Source organism: Triticum aestivum, chromosome 1D (assembly GCF_018294505.1).
Source record: "Triticum aestivum cultivar Chinese Spring chromosome 1D, IWGSC CS RefSeq v2.1, whole genome shotgun sequence".
Lineage (NCBI taxonomy): Eukaryota > Viridiplantae > Streptophyta > Magnoliopsida > Poales > Poaceae > Triticum > Triticum aestivum.
The window spans coordinates 94,364,970-94,382,590 of NC_057796.1; the positions used below are offsets into that span (position 1 = coordinate 94,364,970).

At 43.4% G+C, this 17,621-nt stretch overlaps 1 protein-coding gene across 1 annotated transcript; it reads left to right on the forward strand.

Moving 5' to 3' along the window:
• Positions 1-12,170: 12,170 nt before the first annotated feature.
• Positions 12,171-14,829, forward strand: LOC123180538 (beta-glucuronosyltransferase GlcAT14B). Its single transcript, XM_044592606.1, has 4 exons — positions 12,171-12,909; positions 13,584-13,659; positions 13,733-13,848; positions 13,927-14,829. The coding sequence occupies exons 1-4, from the start codon at positions 12,345-12,347 to the stop codon at positions 14,442-14,444; spliced, it is 1,275 nt and encodes a 424-aa protein (XP_044448541.1). The 5' UTR covers positions 12,171-12,344; the 3' UTR covers positions 14,445-14,829.
• The last annotated feature ends 2,792 nt before the right edge of the window (positions 14,830-17,621 follow it).

Here is a 17,621-nt window from a genome sequence, read left to right on the forward strand (position 1 = left end):
AGCAACAGCAGATTGAAAACCGCAAGAGGAAGTATGGACAAGGGAAGTACAATTCTGGAGCCCAGCAGAAGCCACGATTTACCCCGAAGCCGGGAGGACAGTTTCAGCATACCCATGGAGGAGGTAGTTCGCACAACCATAATGGCCCCAAGATTGGTAATGGGAATGGAGGAGGAAACGGATAGAACCGCACCAACCCATCTACCCCAACCAAGAGAGATCTAAGTCACATTACCTGTTTCAAGTGCCAGAAGACGGGACATTACGCTACCGATTGTCCCGAAGCCCAAAATGGAAATGGCAATGGAAGCTCTGGGAAGAAGCCGAACCCGTTCAACAAAGGACATGTGAACCACGTGAGCGTGGAGGAGGTTGAAGCTCAGCCTGATGCAGTAATAGGTAAGTTTTTGGTTAAGTCATTTACTGCAACTGTTCTTTTCGATACTGGTGCATCACATTCATACATATCAAGGGGATTCGTAAACAAGTTACGATGTCCACCCAAGTTCTCAAAACCCCTATGTTAGTAACCTCGCCAGGAGCAGAGTATATGGCCACCCAAGGATGTTTTCAGATACCGTTGGCCATTGGAAGGCATGTTTTCCCCTCAGACCTCATTGTTTTGGAATCACAAGGTTTGGATGTGATTTTGGGAATGGATTGGCTATCGTTGTATGGAGGAAACATCGATTGTGCCAGCAAGACTATTTTGCTTACCACCTCGGAAGGAAAAAGGATCAAGTATGTATCCAGGCATATGCCGAAGAGGACTCAAGTGAATTCCTTATCAGGAGTTGTACAGGAGGAAGTACCAGTGGTGAAGGACTATCCGGATGTATTTCCAGAAGAGTTGCCAGGCATGCCACCAGATAGAGACATTGAGTTCTTGATTGAACTTTTGCCAGGCACAGGGCCAATATCTAAGAGACCTTACAGGATGCCCGCAAAGGATTTGGAGGAAATTAAGAAGCAGATCAAGGAGTTACTGGATAAAGGCTATATTTGCCCAAGTTCGTCACCTTGGGGATCACCAGTACTTCTAGTGGAGAAGAAAGATGGATCACTAAGGATGGTTGTTGATTACCGAGGATTGAATGAAGTGACCATCAAAAACAAGTACCCACTGCCGATGATCAATGATTTGTTTGACCGCCTGCAAGGAGCTAAAGTATTTTCCAAGATCGATCTACGATCAGGGTACCATCAGTTAAAGATTCGAGAGCAGGATATACCTAAGACGACATTTACCACCAGATATGGATTGTATGAGTATACCGTTATGTCATTTGGACTGACTAACGCACCGGCCTATTTCATGAACCTGATGAACAAAGTGTTTATGGAGTTTTTGGATAAGTTCGTCGTGGTGTTCATTGATGATATTTTAATCTTTTCCAAGGATGAAGAAGAGCATGAGGAGCATTTACGATTGGTACTTGAGAAGCTCAGAGAACATCAGTTATATGCCAAGTTCAGCAAATGTGAGTTTTGGTTGAAGGAAGTTGGATTCCTTGGACATGTTATTTCTGGAGAAGGAATAGCAGTAGACCCTGCCAAGGTTGACACAGTGACAAGTTGGGAATCGCCCACTACAGTTGGAGAAATCCGGAGTTTTCTTGGACTTGCAGGATACTACCGGAGATTTATCGAGAATTTCTCAAGGATTGCTAAGCCCATGACTGAGCTATTGAAGAAGGACACCAAATTCGATTGGACTGAGGAGTGTGAAGCCAGTTTCCAGGAGTTGAAGAAATGATTGGTTACATCACCAGTGTTGATTCTGCCAGATCAACGCAAGGACTATGAAGTTTATTGCGACGCTTCTCGTCGAGGACTTGGAGCAGTGCTTATGCAGGAAGGAAGAGTTGTTTCGTATGCTTCACGACAACTTAAACCCCATGAGAAGAATTATGCTACGCATGATTTGGAATTAGCAGCCGTGGTGCATGCATTGAAGACATGGAGACATTTTCTCATCGGAAACCATTATGAGGTGTACACGGATCACAAGAGTTTGAAGTACATTTTCACGCAGAAGGAGTTAAACCTCAGACAGAGGAGATGGTTGGAGCTCATCAAAGACTACGATATGAGATTGCATTATCACCCTGGAAAGGCTAACGTAGTAGCAGACGCGTTGAGCCGCAAGAGTCATGTCAACACCCTCATTACAGGAGAGTTACCTCAGGAGTTAGCCGAGGACCTACGTGAGCTATGTTTGGAGATAGTCCCTAGAGGCTATTTAGCGGCATTGGAGATTCAGTCTACCTTGATGGAAAGGATCAGAGAAGCTCAGAAGACAGACAAGGAGATTGAAGAGATAAAGGAGAAGATGAGCAAAGGAAAAGCCAAGGGATTTCGTGAGGATGAGCACGATACCTTATGGTTTGAGGACCGTGTATATGTGCCAAATGATCCGGAGATCAGGAAGTTGATTTTGCAAGAAGCCCATGATTCACCATACTCGATTCACCCAGGAAATACCAAGATGTATTTGGATTTGAAGAATACTTTCTGGTGGACCGGAATGAAGAAGGATATTGCGGAGTTTGTAGCAGTTTGTGATGTATGTCAGAGAGTGAAGGCAGAGCATCAGAAGCCAGCAGGATTGCTACAGCCATTGCCGATACCCGAATGGAAGTGGGATAAAATAGGCATGGATTTTATCACGGGATTACCCAGGACTCGTTCAGGCTATGACTTGATATGGGTTGTAGTCAACCGTTTGACGAAAGTGGCTCATTTCATTCCAGTGAAGACCACTTACACCAGTGCTAAGTTGGCAAAGATATACATGACCAGGATAGTATGTTTGCATGGAGTTCCGAGGACCATTGTATCAGACAGAGGAACCCAATTCACCTCGAAGTTTTGGAAGCAGCTACATGAAACATTGGGAACCAGGCTGGAATTTAGTACAGCATTTCACCCGCAGACAGATGGACAGACCGAGAGAGTCAACCAGATTTTGGAGGACATGTTGAGAGCATGTGCGCTAGATTATGGATCTAGTTGGGACGACAATTTGCCATATGCAGAGTTTTCATATAACAACAGTTATCAAACCAGTTTGAAGATGGCCCCTTTCGAAGCTTTGTACGGAAGGAGGTGTAGAACACCGTTGTTGTGGGACGAAGTTGGAGACCGTCAGTTGTTTGGACCAGATTTGATTAAGGAGTCTGAACAGAAACTAAGGTTGATTCGCGATAGGCTCAAGGTAGCCCAGTCCAGGTAGAAGAGTTATGCTGATTCTAAACACAAGGAGACAGTTCACGAAGTCGGAGACAGAGTGTATCTTCGAGTATCACCACTTCGAGGAGTAAAGCGCTTTGGAGTTAAGGGAAAGTTAGCGCCTCGTTTTATCGGACCATACAGAGTGTTGGAACGTATGGGAGAAGTTGCCTATAAGCTGGAATTGCCCGAAGGATTGTCTGGAGTACATGATGTATTTCATGTTTCACAGTTGAAGAAGTGCCACGCAGAGATGGCTGAGATACCACTTAGAGATACCGTGCCACTGGAAGCAATTCAACTGGAAAGTGATTTGACCTATGAGGAGAAACCAGTTAAGATTCTCGAGTATGCCAGCCGAGTTACCGGCAGCAAGGTTATCAAGTTTTGCAAAGTCCAGTGGAGTCACCACACGGAGGATGAAGCCACCTGGGAGCGAGAGGAAGATCTACGGAAAAACCACTCCCATCTGTTTTCTAGCCAACCCGAATCTCGAGGGCGAGATTCATCTTAAGGGGGGTAGGTTTGTAACATCCCAAATTTTCAATTTGGAATGTTATACATAGATCATCATTTGCATATCATGTTTTGTTGCATTTTGACAAATCCTCGATAAATCCTAAGCAACTCAAGGACCCTCGGAGAGAGTTGGGGATTTTCTCGAATTTTAAAATTTGATTTTTCAAACGAGGATTGGGGTTTTAATTATTTTTCTCTCCGGAAAAATATTTCAATTTTAAATAAATGGGAGGAGAAAATATGACTTCTCCAAAACAATTGAAATACTGGAGGAAAAATGTTAAAAACATTATTTGGAATTTATTTGGATTTTATTTGCAATTTTTATTGCATTAAAAATATTGCATGTTTTCAAAATATTTATTTTTGATTTTAAAAATGTTCACCCTATTCTAGATTTTCTAAATTTATTTCATATTTTGCTGATTTTTATTTATTTTTCTACGCAATATTTTCCGCGGATTTTTTTTAAAAAAAAACGCGCCCGCGCCGACTGGGCCAAAGGCCCAGCCGACGGCCCGAGCCCCGTCGCCCCTCTCCTCTCTCCCCACGACGCCGCCGCCGGAGTCCGTCCCGGACACGGGAGCCGCCGCCGCCTCGGGTGCCCCCTTCCCCAAGCACCTCGGACCCCCCCCTTCCATAAATAGCCCCCCCTCTTTTTCCTCACCACCGCCGCCGGAGGAGCCCCGCCGCCGCCTGCATCACGCCCGCCGCCGCCGCCGTTTGCCTTGCCCGCCGCCGCCGCCGGGAGCGCCGGAGCCGCCGCCCCTCGCCGCCGGAGCCCCCCCCCCCCCCCGAGACGCCGCCCCTCGCGCCCGAGCCCCGCCACCGGAGCCCGCCCGTCGAGGTACTGCCGCCGGCCGTCTTCGTTGTTGACCGGTTTTCTGTAAAAAAAACCCTAGATCGGTTTTTTTCGGTTTTCTTATTTCGCGAGCGTTCACCGAACTGTTCGTTTTAACGAACGCGTTCGTCGGTTTTTCTCTGTTAACGAACATCCGTTATTTAACCGTTCGTCCGTTTTTCTTTTTCGTCGGATTTTCTCGTTATTTTCTCAGATTCGATTTCTGATCGAATTTTCGAATCTGTTTAACTTCTCGCTCGTTTATCGGAATCAGGTGATTCAAGCGCCTAGAGTTTCGTCTCGAAATTCTCTTTCCGTTTAACCTACTCAAACAAGTTTTTGCTACAGTAAAATTTGACCTAGATCCAGATTAGCAAAAGAAGTTTCTTTCTTTCGCCGTTTGACTTTCGTTGCTTCTTTCGAGTTGATTCTTTTTGCAAACCGGAGTTCTTAAGTTGAACTTTCTGGTTGGATCTTTCATTCGAGTTTTACCTGTGCATTAGCTGAGTACTGATTGTATGCTTGTTTGTTTGCGATAGAGTACCCGAAGTGTGCCGCTTGTTACTTCGACTCGCTAGGTTTTGCGGATCATCAGCAAGGCAAGTAACACTTTGATCATATCCCGTTCATACCCAGTTTTATTGCATTAGATCTTTTTTCCCAAACACATTGCATGATTAGGATCTAAATAAACTGTGGGTATTGGGAAGTAGTTGAGGTAGTACCTATTACCTGCTTTACTATATCAAACCCTTGGGAGTTACTTCTACGTTGCTATTATATTGCCATGCTATGCTCGTAGACGTGGATTGGGTTTGAGTGATATTCATGACAGATGTGAGATGTTTAATAATGGTTCAACTTAAGGTGGCAACTAAAACTCACATCTGGGTGGATTGAGGCACCTGGAGAACCCAGTGTTGTCTGTATGTATAAGGTCCGCCACCCAGGCTCAAAGGGATCATAAGATTATTCATGCTAGAAACTTCCGTGTGCAGCCACAAGCTATTATGGGCTCTAGCATAGCTGAGTAGGTTACAGGATCTCTTGAAGAGGTGGACTAGCAGATGTAGGGGAAAGTAGGTGTACCGGTCCATCCAGAGTAAAGAGTGATTGTTTCTGAAAGACTGTGTCTCGGTCATCCGTTTCTCAAACATCATGCAGTGCGAGAATCAAGCGGAGGCGATCGAGTCTTGTGGGGAAAAGTGCACAAACCTCTGCAGAGTGTACAAACTGATCATGATTAGCCGTGTCCCCGGTTATGGACAACTTGAGTATCTAGTACCTGGATTATCATTTGAATCTCATCACCGTGATACTTATAATAAATTTTGTTGGGTTAATGATGTTACTTAATTGGGATTGAGTTGGAGGTACCTTCTCAATGTTTCAACCACCATGATAGTTAAATAAAATTTATTCCTTTGCAGTAGGATAAAATTGGCTTTTCGCAAAACTGTAACCATAGAGCCTTTCCACCAGCCATATATGCATATAGTATAGCATTATTATTGTTCATTGCTCTCTATGTGTTACTTTGCCAGCATATTCTATGTGCTGACCCGTTTTCGGGCTGCAACGTTTCATGTTGCAGACTTTTCAGACGACGAGTAAGGTGCCTTAGGTTGTGGTCTTATACTCAGTGATGTCGCTGGAGTTGATGGACTCACTTATCTTCCAAGTCTTCCGCTGTTATCGTTATTAGATGGCCTTAAGCCATGTTATTCAAACTCATCTCTTTGGAGATATTCGATGTAATAAGTGTGTGATTGCTACTCCGTTATAAATCCTCCATTTGTACTGTGTGTGTCAGCATTACTGATCCAGGGATGACACCGGTGCACAGCAGCACAGACCATTTGAGGTCTGGTCGCTACAAATTCATACTTTACAAACTCCTTAGTTGAAGTAGGATTCAATGAACAGATGGTGTTAAGTAAATTAAACACTTGCCTTGATTTGTTCAAATTTTGCAACAGTTAGAACATACTTTCTTTGTTTTTCTCTGTATGTTTTCTTGATTTGTTGTTGAGAAGCTCTTGTAATTTGATATAAATTTACAGGTATTCATATAGGCAAAAGTGTTGTTTCCTATGTGTTTTGATTGATCATATGCTTCAAGCATGAACTTCCATCTGGTCGGCGTACCACGTATCAAGCACATGCACAGGTATCCAGAAATCCTTCTCACAGATCAAACATATTTGTTCCGCACAAAAAAGAAGAGATTCAACATCTTTATATGATGGCGAGATGCATATGATTTCCAGCTTCCTCCCCGCTGCATCATAGGAGCTAGGCGTGCTTCCAAACTATTCATGTGGTCCATTTGGTTTGGTCGGTTGCTGCTGGTACTTTTATTTTTCTTGGGCTTTTGATTTGGTTGTATGGTGAGTGTGCTACAACTGCACTATTTGATAGTCTCGCATTCTTGGTTCGTTGTTTGATTTCAGTTTACATGTCTCATATTCGTAGTGAGTGACCCACAAAGGAAGAACAAGGTAAAAGAGCAAGCCAAAACACAAATGGAGCGATTGAAAGGCAACAGACAAGCTCCTGTGACTAAAATACCTAGGTATTTCAATCAGCCTTATGCACTGCTATACCTTTCTCGCTTTGCCATTTTGGTAACACCTAATATGCTTTTATGTTTAAATGCAGCAAATCACTGTGCCCTAGGAACGCTCCTCGCAAGCTCTTCACTTCACCTTCCAAGACTAAGGGAACTACATTAACTGTGGTTGTGCCTAAAGATCCTACCCAAACTGGAGAAACCGCCTTTGCTGGAGATGTTGTTGACCCTGCATCCAAAACAGATGTTAGTATCCATGTTTGGCTCCACTCTTATTGTTTCCTCCTTGCGCATTCCTCACTTGACAAGCATCACCATGTCACGATAGGAAACTAAGCAAGATGTTGAGGAGTCTGCTGCAGCTGCTACTGAAGATGCGAAGAATGTGCAGTCTGGTCAGACTAATAAATCTAAAAGGTACATACTCTTTCTCTGTTACATCTGAGAAATTGGTTGCAAGTTCTGATATACCATTTCACTCTTTGCTATTAATTAATGCATCTTAGGACTAATTCTGGTGTCAAGGGGACTGGCTCGGCAAAAAATCAAGGCAGTAGTTCATCCATACCCTGGGGTGGGTGTGTACGTGCGGTATGCCCATTACTGCCTCAATTCCCTTATACAGTCGTCATAGATCAAGTGTCAAGGAAGACAACTAACACGATGTCTTCTTCATCGGGTCATTTTCTATGTGCCCACTTGCTTCTCAAGCTCGACCTACTAGAGCTTAGGCGTACAACAACCAGCATATAGCTTCTCTGCTTAACAGAGCCAAAAAGCGCAAAAAATACAAGGCAAGCTGAGCATATGTTCTGCTTGTAGGGCCTACCATATGGCAAGATTTAAATATCCTAATCTTGTACTCCCTCCATCCCATAATATAAGACGTTTTATATCATGGGACGGAGGGAGTATTTGGCACCACAACTGATGACATGATGCTATACTCAAAATCTGAACAGAGGAGGGTGGCTACCGAGCGCACCAAGGTGTGGATGGACAAAACAAATGCATACAACTTGAATGTTGGTGAAGGGAAGTGATTCGTGACCACGAAACTAAGACATAAAATATGATGATCTCACCTTAGGTCTTTGATATGGCATGGCGATACTAACAAAGCGTCGTTGCTTAACCATTGCATATTGTTGCCAGCCCTCAAGCTCTGATGAAGATTTAAGCGACAACTCAAAAAATGTATTCTAATAGATGATTGCTTTCAAACATTCAACACAAATTTATAATCTTATTTATTAGCTTGATTTATAGACCATGAATAAACAATTCTTACCCGTACTACTATTTTCTCCTTATCCAATTTAGCTATTGCAATTCATATTAATGTGCTGTTCATGATGTACTCGTGCTGTCAACTGTTAAATAAAATTTCGTTTATTGGTAACCACCAAATGTTTATTACCCTTTTCTGTTGTTTTCAAGTATATATTCCAAAGCTAAACATGGATTTAGCGGACAAAAGAATAGTAATTTCGGCTTTACTAGGCCAAACAAATTACTGGGCCAGGCCAGGTTGATCCACCTACTGTCGATCCACTACTTAGATAAAGCCATACAAGCAACTCGTGCAGCGGTGCATCTCTTTAAAATTGGGTGCAAAGTCTTCTTCCTCCCCTTGCCTCTCCCTCTGCCAACCCTTTAAAATGGAGCGCGGAGCAGCAGTTGGCATTGCAGCTCCACACGGCGATCATGGCAATGTCGCTCTTCATTCTCCTCCTACTCCTCTGCCTAGCCGCTTTGCTGGGGGATACTAACACGCTCACCAGCCATGACTTCCCCAATGGGTTATCCTTGGCATGGGAACCTCGGCCTTCCAAGTAGTTTACTTCTTTCTGTATGTTGCAAGCGAGCAAAGTCTCGTGGTACACCTGTTGGTGGCAACTCGACCGCGTCACCTGCGACAAGAAAATGAAAGAGACGCAAGTAAATGAAAAGCAGAGTAATCATTTCGATGCCTTAGGTGGAAGGACCAGTGCGGAGGATGGGAGGTAGCCAAATATCTGGGATACCTTCAACCCATCAAGGTCAATTCATATTATGATTGTTTTGCTATTACTCATTATCACCAGCATCGTTCGTTCATTAACATTTCAACAACTGCAAAAACCACATATCTTGCGAAGCCCTCCAGGATCTGATTTCAAGGATTTTTGTGCCGACGAGCATGACAGGTTACTCTTTCAACAGATATATCGTTGATGTTTCAGCAGATCAGTATCATCATTACAAGGATAGTTTTGTGAATACTTGGAAAGAAAAATACAAATGGGGCATATGAGGGACATATGCTAACTAATCAAATAATTCCAATTCCTTTTGTTGAAATTAGGACGATGTCAAACTTATGCATGAGATGGGTTTAGACGCATACAGATTCTCCATTGCATGGCCCGGACTCATACCAGGTAACCATATAGTAGTTGAGTAGTTCACACCTCTGAATTATTTTTGGATACTAAAGCCACCTATATGTAGATGGAAGAGGAGAGATCAATTCGAAGGGCTTGGAATACTACAATAATGATACGTCTCCAATGTATCTATAATTTCTTATTATTCTATGCTATTATATTATCCATCTTGGATGTTTTATATGCATTATTATGCTATTTTATATCAGTTTTTGGGACTAACCTATTAACCTAGTGCCCAGTGTCAATTACTATTTTTTCATGTTTTTTTCTTTTACAGAAAATCAATACCAAACGGAGTCCAAACAGAACGAAACGTTGACGATTTTTCTTGGACCAGAAGACACCTAGGAAGCTTCGGGAGGAGGCCAGAAGGCCCACGGGTGAGCCACAAGCTCACCAGGCGCGCCCTAGGGGGGGCACCGTATGAGCTGGTGGGCCCCCCGTGGCTCCTCTAACCCTTATCTCAGCTCTATAAATACCCAAATATTCCCTGTATACCAGAGGGAACACCAAAAATACTTTTCTGCCACTTCAAGCTTCTATTCTCGTGAGATCCCATCTTGGGGCCTTTTTCGGCACTCCGCAGGAGGGGGATTCGATCACGGAAGGCCTCTACACCAACCTTGCCGCCCTTCCGATGATGTGTGAGTGGTTTACCACAGACCTACTGGTCCATAGCTAGTAGCTAGATGGCTTCTTCTCTCTCTTTGATCTTCAATACAATGTTATCCTTGATGTTCTTGGAGATCTATTCTTTGTTGAGATCCTATGAATTGTGGATTTATAATTAGATTATCTATGAATATTATTTGAGTCTTCTCTAAACTCTTTTATGCATGATTAAGATAGCTTTGTATTTCTCTCCAATCTATTGATTTGGTTTGGCCAACTAGATTGACTTTTCTTGCAATGTGAGAGGTGTTGTAATGGGTTCAATCTTGCGGTGTCCTCACCCAGTAACAGAAGGGGTAGCGAGACACGTATTTGTATTGTTGCCATTAAGGATAAAATGGTGGGGTTTATCTCATATTGATTGGATCTATCCCTCTACATCATGTCATCTTGCTTAAGATGTTACTCCGTTCTTGTTAACTTAATACACTAGATGCATGCTGGATAGCGGTCGATGTGTGGAGTAATAATAGTAGATGCAATCAGGAGTCAGTCTACTTGTCACATACGTGATCCCTATATTCATGATCATAGCCTTAGATATCGTCATAACTTTGCAATTTTCTATCAATTGCTCAACAGTAATTTGTTTACCCACTGTATGCGTTCTTTCAAGAGAGAAACCTCTAGTGAAAACTATGGCCCCCGAGTCTATTCTCATCATATTATTTTCAGATCTATAAAATCAAAAACCCAAACATACTTTGCTGCAATTTATTTACCTTTACTTTATTTTGCACTTTTATTTATCTTTTATACCTATATCTATCGGATCTCATCCTTGCAATTAACCGTGAAGGGATTGACAACACCTTCTATCGCGTTGGGTGCAAGTATTTGTTTGTTTCTATAGGTGCAACTATTGGAGACTTGTGTGTTCCTCCTACTGGATTGATATCTTGGTTCTCAAACTGAGGGAAATACTTATCTCTACTTCGGTGCATCACCCTTTCCTTTTCAAGGAAAAAATCAACGGAAGCTCAAGAAGTAACAAATAACTTAATAGATGAGCCGATATGACATGGTAAAGATTGATTTCTCTATCTAAAACTGCTGTAAACATGTTACAGTAGTGGCAACCTTTCTTTTCCTTGTTGCAAGCTTGAGAAAATTACTCTGATGTCTGATCTCGATCAACCAATATTTCTTGGCATGTGTTGCAGGCATACAACCTCATGTCACAGTCTACCACTTTGGATATCCCTCGGTCCTTTCAGGACGAATACAACGGACTGCTCAGTACCACAATAAAGAGTTGCTTAAACGATGAAATCATGTTCGATACTGATGTGACATGTAGCAATGACTCTACCTAATACCAGTGCCTTCATGTCTTGGTCTTTCCTGTTGGCAGCAGATACAAGACTCAGCCAAAGGTTAAGAGACAAGCGCTATATATGTGATATGCATCTCTGCTATCATCAAGTGAACTCATAACTTTTTTTTGAGCTCTCATGCTACCATGTAATAGAATATATAGCACCATGTGTACCTAAGTATCTATTAAATTGGTTCTAAATTACTCTCACTTTCATAATTTGAACGCTCTGCTCGCTTTCTCTTTTTGTGCCATGAACGCAACGGGTCATCTATTGTTTATAAACGGGCTGTGTCGTGTTAGCAGCGCGCCACACTTCCATGAAACAAATTGCTAAACGGGTCGGCCCGTCCAGCTTGGCACGCGTGCTATTCGGCTTATTTCTGACATTTTTGGCTGTTTCAAAATAAAATAAAATAAACAGGCCATGCCATGCCGGCATGCAGGCCTCGCCTAGCAGCCCAAGCACGGCCTGTTTAGCTGTGTGCCGGGCCGGGCACGCGCGCTTTTGGCCCGGCTCGCGTAGCACGGCCCAGATGGCCAGGTCTGGTCCCCAGTCACTTCTCCGACAACTACCACCGACACGCGACAAAAAAATCACTAGGTGTGCGACGCGACGCGATGCTCTCGCGGCCTCAAGTCTAAGCACCCCCGACGACGTCGGCGACCTCACCGCCGGCGAGCCGATCCACGCCGCCGCCCCATTTCCCACCTGTGTCGTGCATGTGATCTGGCGCCCTCTCCGGATCCTCTTCTTCCATGGGATTGGGGGGCATGAGAGGCGGCATCGGGGGAGGGGGCGCCGGCTCGGGCGAGAGGTGGCGGTGGATCCTCTTCCTCTCGCTGGTCTCCGTCTCCTTCCTCCTCTCGTTCCTCTTCCTCTTCCTCTCCGCCTACTCCTCCCCGACACGCCTCCGCCTCCCTGGGCTCACCACCGCCCGCGCCGCCGCCGGAGTCCGCCGCGGCCCCGACGCGCTCCCCTGCCTCGCCTACCTCCTCATCGGCGCCCGGGGCGACGGGCACCGCCTCCTACGACTCCTCCTCGCAGTCTACCACCCACGCAACCGCTACATCCTTCACCTCTCCGCCGACGCCTCCCACGAAGAGCGCCGGGACCTTGCTGCTGGGGTCGCCGCCGCGGCGCCCGCCGCTGTCTCTTTCGACAACGTCGCTCTTGTGGGCACGCCTACCGCGGGGACACCCGTCGGGTCGTCGGGCCTCGCCGGCACGTTACGCGCGGCTGCTGTCCTGCTCCGCCTCCACCCCGACTGGGACTGGTTCCTCACCCTCAACGCCGCCGATTATCCCCTCGTCACCCAGGACGGTACGGCATCCCGATCTGTCTTCGTACTCATGGCTTTGCATGATGGTATCTCATTGACCCGAAATACATTTCGGTCTTTCGTTTCTCAGCAGTAATAGAACCGAAATTAATTTCGGCAGGTACATGTTCATATGCATCTTCTAATTAACATCAAATTGCCGAGTTTTCATGTTGAATTGTGTCACGAGCATAGTAACAATGGTTTACAGCTTACCCACCCTGGGAATTTGTTAGGAACCACCTGCCTGTTGTCACGGATGTAGTGATTTTTTTAAATCTACACAGATATAGTGTTATTGCAATTGTCCACGGAATAGAGCTCCATTATTGTCTGTTTAAAAATCAAGGAGTTAAATCCAGGCTCCCGTTATCTCTTGGTTTTGATATATCTGAAGTGGGAGATAGTGCACATTTCAGAACATGCGCTCCTCCTATAGGTCAATTATAAAACTAACCTCAAGTAGTTGTGATGATTCTCATGATATTCATGTGTTAATACTACTAGCTTGTGTCTATTGTCTCGTGCTGGCCTTTGGTGTTTTTCGGTTTTCCAGATGACATTTCCAGTTTCTGTCCCAAACATTATCATATTTTCTGGTTAATTTTGCTAGATTGGCATTGTGCTAGAAGTTTATGCTGATTGTGATACTACCGTACATTTTGTCCTGTTGCAGATTTGATCCATGCCTTGTCGTATGTTCCAAGGGAATTTAACTTCATTGATCACACTAGTGACATTGGACGGAAAGAGTATGGATCGTTTGAACTTGGAGAGAATTTTAGCAGCCAACGTATCTGTTTTAATAAAACTACTCGCTTGCAGATCTGAAAAAGTGCAATCGATGATAGTGGATGCTGGAATATACTTGTCAGGGAGGACCAACTTCTTCCGAGCCACACAGAAACGACCAAGTCCTGATGCTTTCAAGTTCTTCACAGGCATTTATTGTCCTCTGCTCTGATTTAATTTCATTGGTTTAGATCATTTCCTTATCCATCTTCATTCCTTCTTACTAGGTTCTCCATGGGTTATTCTGAACCGACGGTTTATAGAGTACTGTGTTCTTGGTTGGGAGAATCTTCCTCGGCTTCTTCTCATGTACTTCAACAATGTAATGCTACCTCAGGAAGGATATTTCCACTCAGTCATATGCAACTCGCTTGACTTCCGTAATTCCACTGTTAACAATGACTTGAGGTACAAGGTGTGGGATGATCCACCTCAGACAGAGCCCCTTTTTCTCAGCATGGCACATTATAATAAGATGGTGGACAGTGGACAGCCTTTTGCAAGGCGGTTTCAAGCGAATGGACCGTTGCTGGACAAGATCGATGAGAAACTACTTAAGCGTCCGGGCCATGGGCCTGTTCCTGGTGCCTGGTGCGCAGGAAGGAAGAGCTGGTTCATTGACCCATGTTCCCAGTGGAGCGACGTGAATGTTGTGAAACCTGGTCCTCAAGCCTTGAAGTTGCAGCAATATATCAATTGGACCTTGGAAGAGGCAGATTCTGGCGCAAAATCGTGCAGGCTATAGCTGCATTTGATTCCAATAGCCTCACATCCTATGGCTTAAAGCTTCGAGGTTTCCATGCCAGCATCAAGGTTCTCTGCTCTAGTGCTTTGCAGAATAAGCAGCTATTTCCTCCCTTAACTGAAATTAGGACTTCTTGCATATCGAGTGCTCTTTCTAGACCCCCACCCCCCCTCCCCCCCTTAATATTGGCTCCTAAGTTTCAGTTAGGTCTAGGAATCTATATTTGTGGCTCCATCATAACATTGAAGGCACAGAGATGAGAGCATGCTAATTGAACCATATTGGTTGTATTGTATGAGCTGGTCACTTATTGAATGACCTATGCTGGCGCTGAGTTCATATTTGACAGAACTGGAGAGGAAAAAGCAGAACATGTGGTCTGTTACTAGCACCGTGTTCTCATCACTGGAATGAGCTTCTATCTGTCCATTCTCTTCAGGACTTGCATTTACCTACTCCCTCTGTTTCAGAACATCGGTCCATTTTAATGGAAATTGTCATCTCTGTGAATCATACTAGTTCATATTGCAAGTTCACTAAAATATCAACAGTACCGGGTCTTTAAATTTGTACTTTATGCCACTAGTTGAGTGCACTAAAGGAGGTTAAAAGCTATGCAATTTAACGGTGATGTAATTTTTGTGAGATTCTTGTAGTGGCATATCTACAGTCAAATGTGCTTCTGGGACATGCGAGTTTTATATAGTTCGCTATGACAATCACAAACAATTCCAATAGTAGTAATGATATAAAACTCGCAGACTAAAACATTAATGCTCCTAATAGATTCATGTTAAGGCAACCATCATTACCCAACGGTTTATTTTAACAATATAATGTTACCATGTATCATGGTTGACTACATGATTATCACAAAAGGCTGGGACAGTTCTGAGGCTGCGACATGTCGCATACCAAAAAAAGCAAATCACTTAGGTCAATCAAACATCCTAACAGATTCATCTAGTTAGTGCGACCATCATCGATCTACTTGATGGTTTAATTTACAGCATAATTATGTGATATCAAAATTATTTTCAACCTCTGGTTTAAGGCAATAAAAAAAGGTTAAATGCTTGTGTATATCTATACACACTAAATCAACAAGCGGTAATGTGACATTTGGAATCGGCATAAGGTCGAGTGATATTGGTATTGAGATTTTTGCAGTTGACCTATCATAAAAAATCTGATATTAATGCTACAAAATTCGTGAGACTACAATATACTGCTCCCAATATAGATATGTTTTGCAACCATCATCGACTTCGTTAATGACTTACTATAATCATGGTTGACTACTATATGACTATAACAAATACTTAATGACTTGTTACATCATGGTTGACCATATGAATATCACAAATCATTCATGCAGTACTACACCAAACTCGTTATCAATGTATACCAAAAAGGGAAATCCAAGCTATTAATGCGATCAACACCCATCAAATGCTTGACGGATTAATTTTGCCACATAATAATACCCCACAAGGTTCTAGAAATGGCAATTATAATAGTTAACTATGACTGTCACAAATGTTGGCATGACGTGTCGAGACTATGGCATCACTAACAATAATGATCGAACATGCTCGAGACTAGAACATCACCTCACACTAGTGAAATAACAAGCTTTGGGACCTTGTCATTAGTGCATTCCAAACACAATTCCTAACAGATCTTAGTTCAACCAACGTACTAATTAACAACAGATTCATGTATTGGAATTACAGTCAATTCGTCCGCCAATGGTTTACTAGTTATTACCATACCGAGAAATACCATAAATCCTACTCCCTCCGTCTCATAATATAAGATGTTATTACATCCAATATGTGAGAGGGACAGAGGGAGTTGTTGTGAATAGACGACTATATCACAAATGATTCCACCAGCAGTTGTGAGATTGCGACATCATATGGAGGAGTTTTTCTAAGCTCACGTATGTGACCCCCTATCCATTTTAGATATTCATGTCATTACCAAAAATTCTAGGAAAAAAACAGGACATTGTAGTACTAAAGTTGTATTGGCCTGTGAAACTTTTAGGTTGATAAGTTTTGCCATTTGTGAGAAACAAGCGAGGATAATGTTCTTTTTGTATGTGCCACACACTATTTGGTTTTTTCCCTGTGAGATTGCATATTGTCGTACTCCCTCTGTTTGAAATTATAAGATGTGTTACCTTTCATTAAGACAAAAATCTTACCAACACGTACTCCCTCTGTCCCAAAATATAAGAACGTTTTTAACACTACACTAGTGTCAAAAACGTTCTTATATTATGGGACGGAGGGAGTACTGCTTTATTGTGTGGGCTACGTGGCAGATAATTATTAGAAAATACTTCAAGACACATAAACGGTTGTCCTGACAAACAAAATACACCCTATACTTCAAGACACACACAAGACTATATCGTTGATTTTTCTAAGGCTTCTGGTTAAAATTATGGAATGCACTACGTGCGGACCCTCCTACGGCGTGACTCACACGTTATCGGCCCGGCCTCGCAGACGGCAAGGAGTCCGTCGCACCAGAAGGTAGGAGCACGCACATCAGACGGCGTGGAGCCCGTCGCAACACGCGTGGGGCCAGCCTCGCAGATCATACGACATGGAGCCCGCCACGCCAAAAGACATGGGCGTGCACGTCAAACAATGTGAAGCCCATCGCAGTACGCATGGGGCCGGCTCACAGATAATACGTCGAGGAGCCCGCCACGCAAGAAGGCACGGACGTGTACGTTTCAACTTCAGAATTCTCAAAAATTAATGACAGTAAAATCATGTCCAAATTTTGCAGGTGTACCAAATATGGGACTCGATCGCAACTTTCGCCCTAAGAGAACATATTCATCTATTGCAACATAGATATAGCATAACAGACGCTGGTTTTCAACAAAAACCATTTGTAACAGATCAGTATATGATTGTATGAACACCACAAACATTCCAAATATAATGACATACCAAGAAATACCATATATCCTAGTTGAATAGATGACTATATCGCAAATGGTTCCGCCAGCAGTTGTGAGACTGCGACATCATATGGAGGTTTTCTAAGTTCATGTATGCGACCCCTATCCACTTTAGATATTCATGTCATACCAAAAATTCTAGGAAAAGAAACAACACATTGTAGTACTAAAGTTGTGTTGGCCTGTGAAAC

Coding starts and splice junctions, on each gene's coding strand:
- LOC123180538 (XM_044592606.1), top strand. CDS start 12,345: ATGGGATTGGGGGGCATGAGAGGCGGCATCGGGGGAGGGGGCGCCGGC. Junction 12,910..13,583: donor TCCCCTCGTCACCCAGGACG/GTACGGCATCCC, acceptor GTCCTGTTGCAG/ATTTGATCCATGCCTTGTCG. Junction 13,660..13,732: donor AGTGACATTGGACGGAAAGA/GTATGGATCGTT, acceptor ACTCGCTTGCAG/ATCTGAAAAAGTGCAATCGA.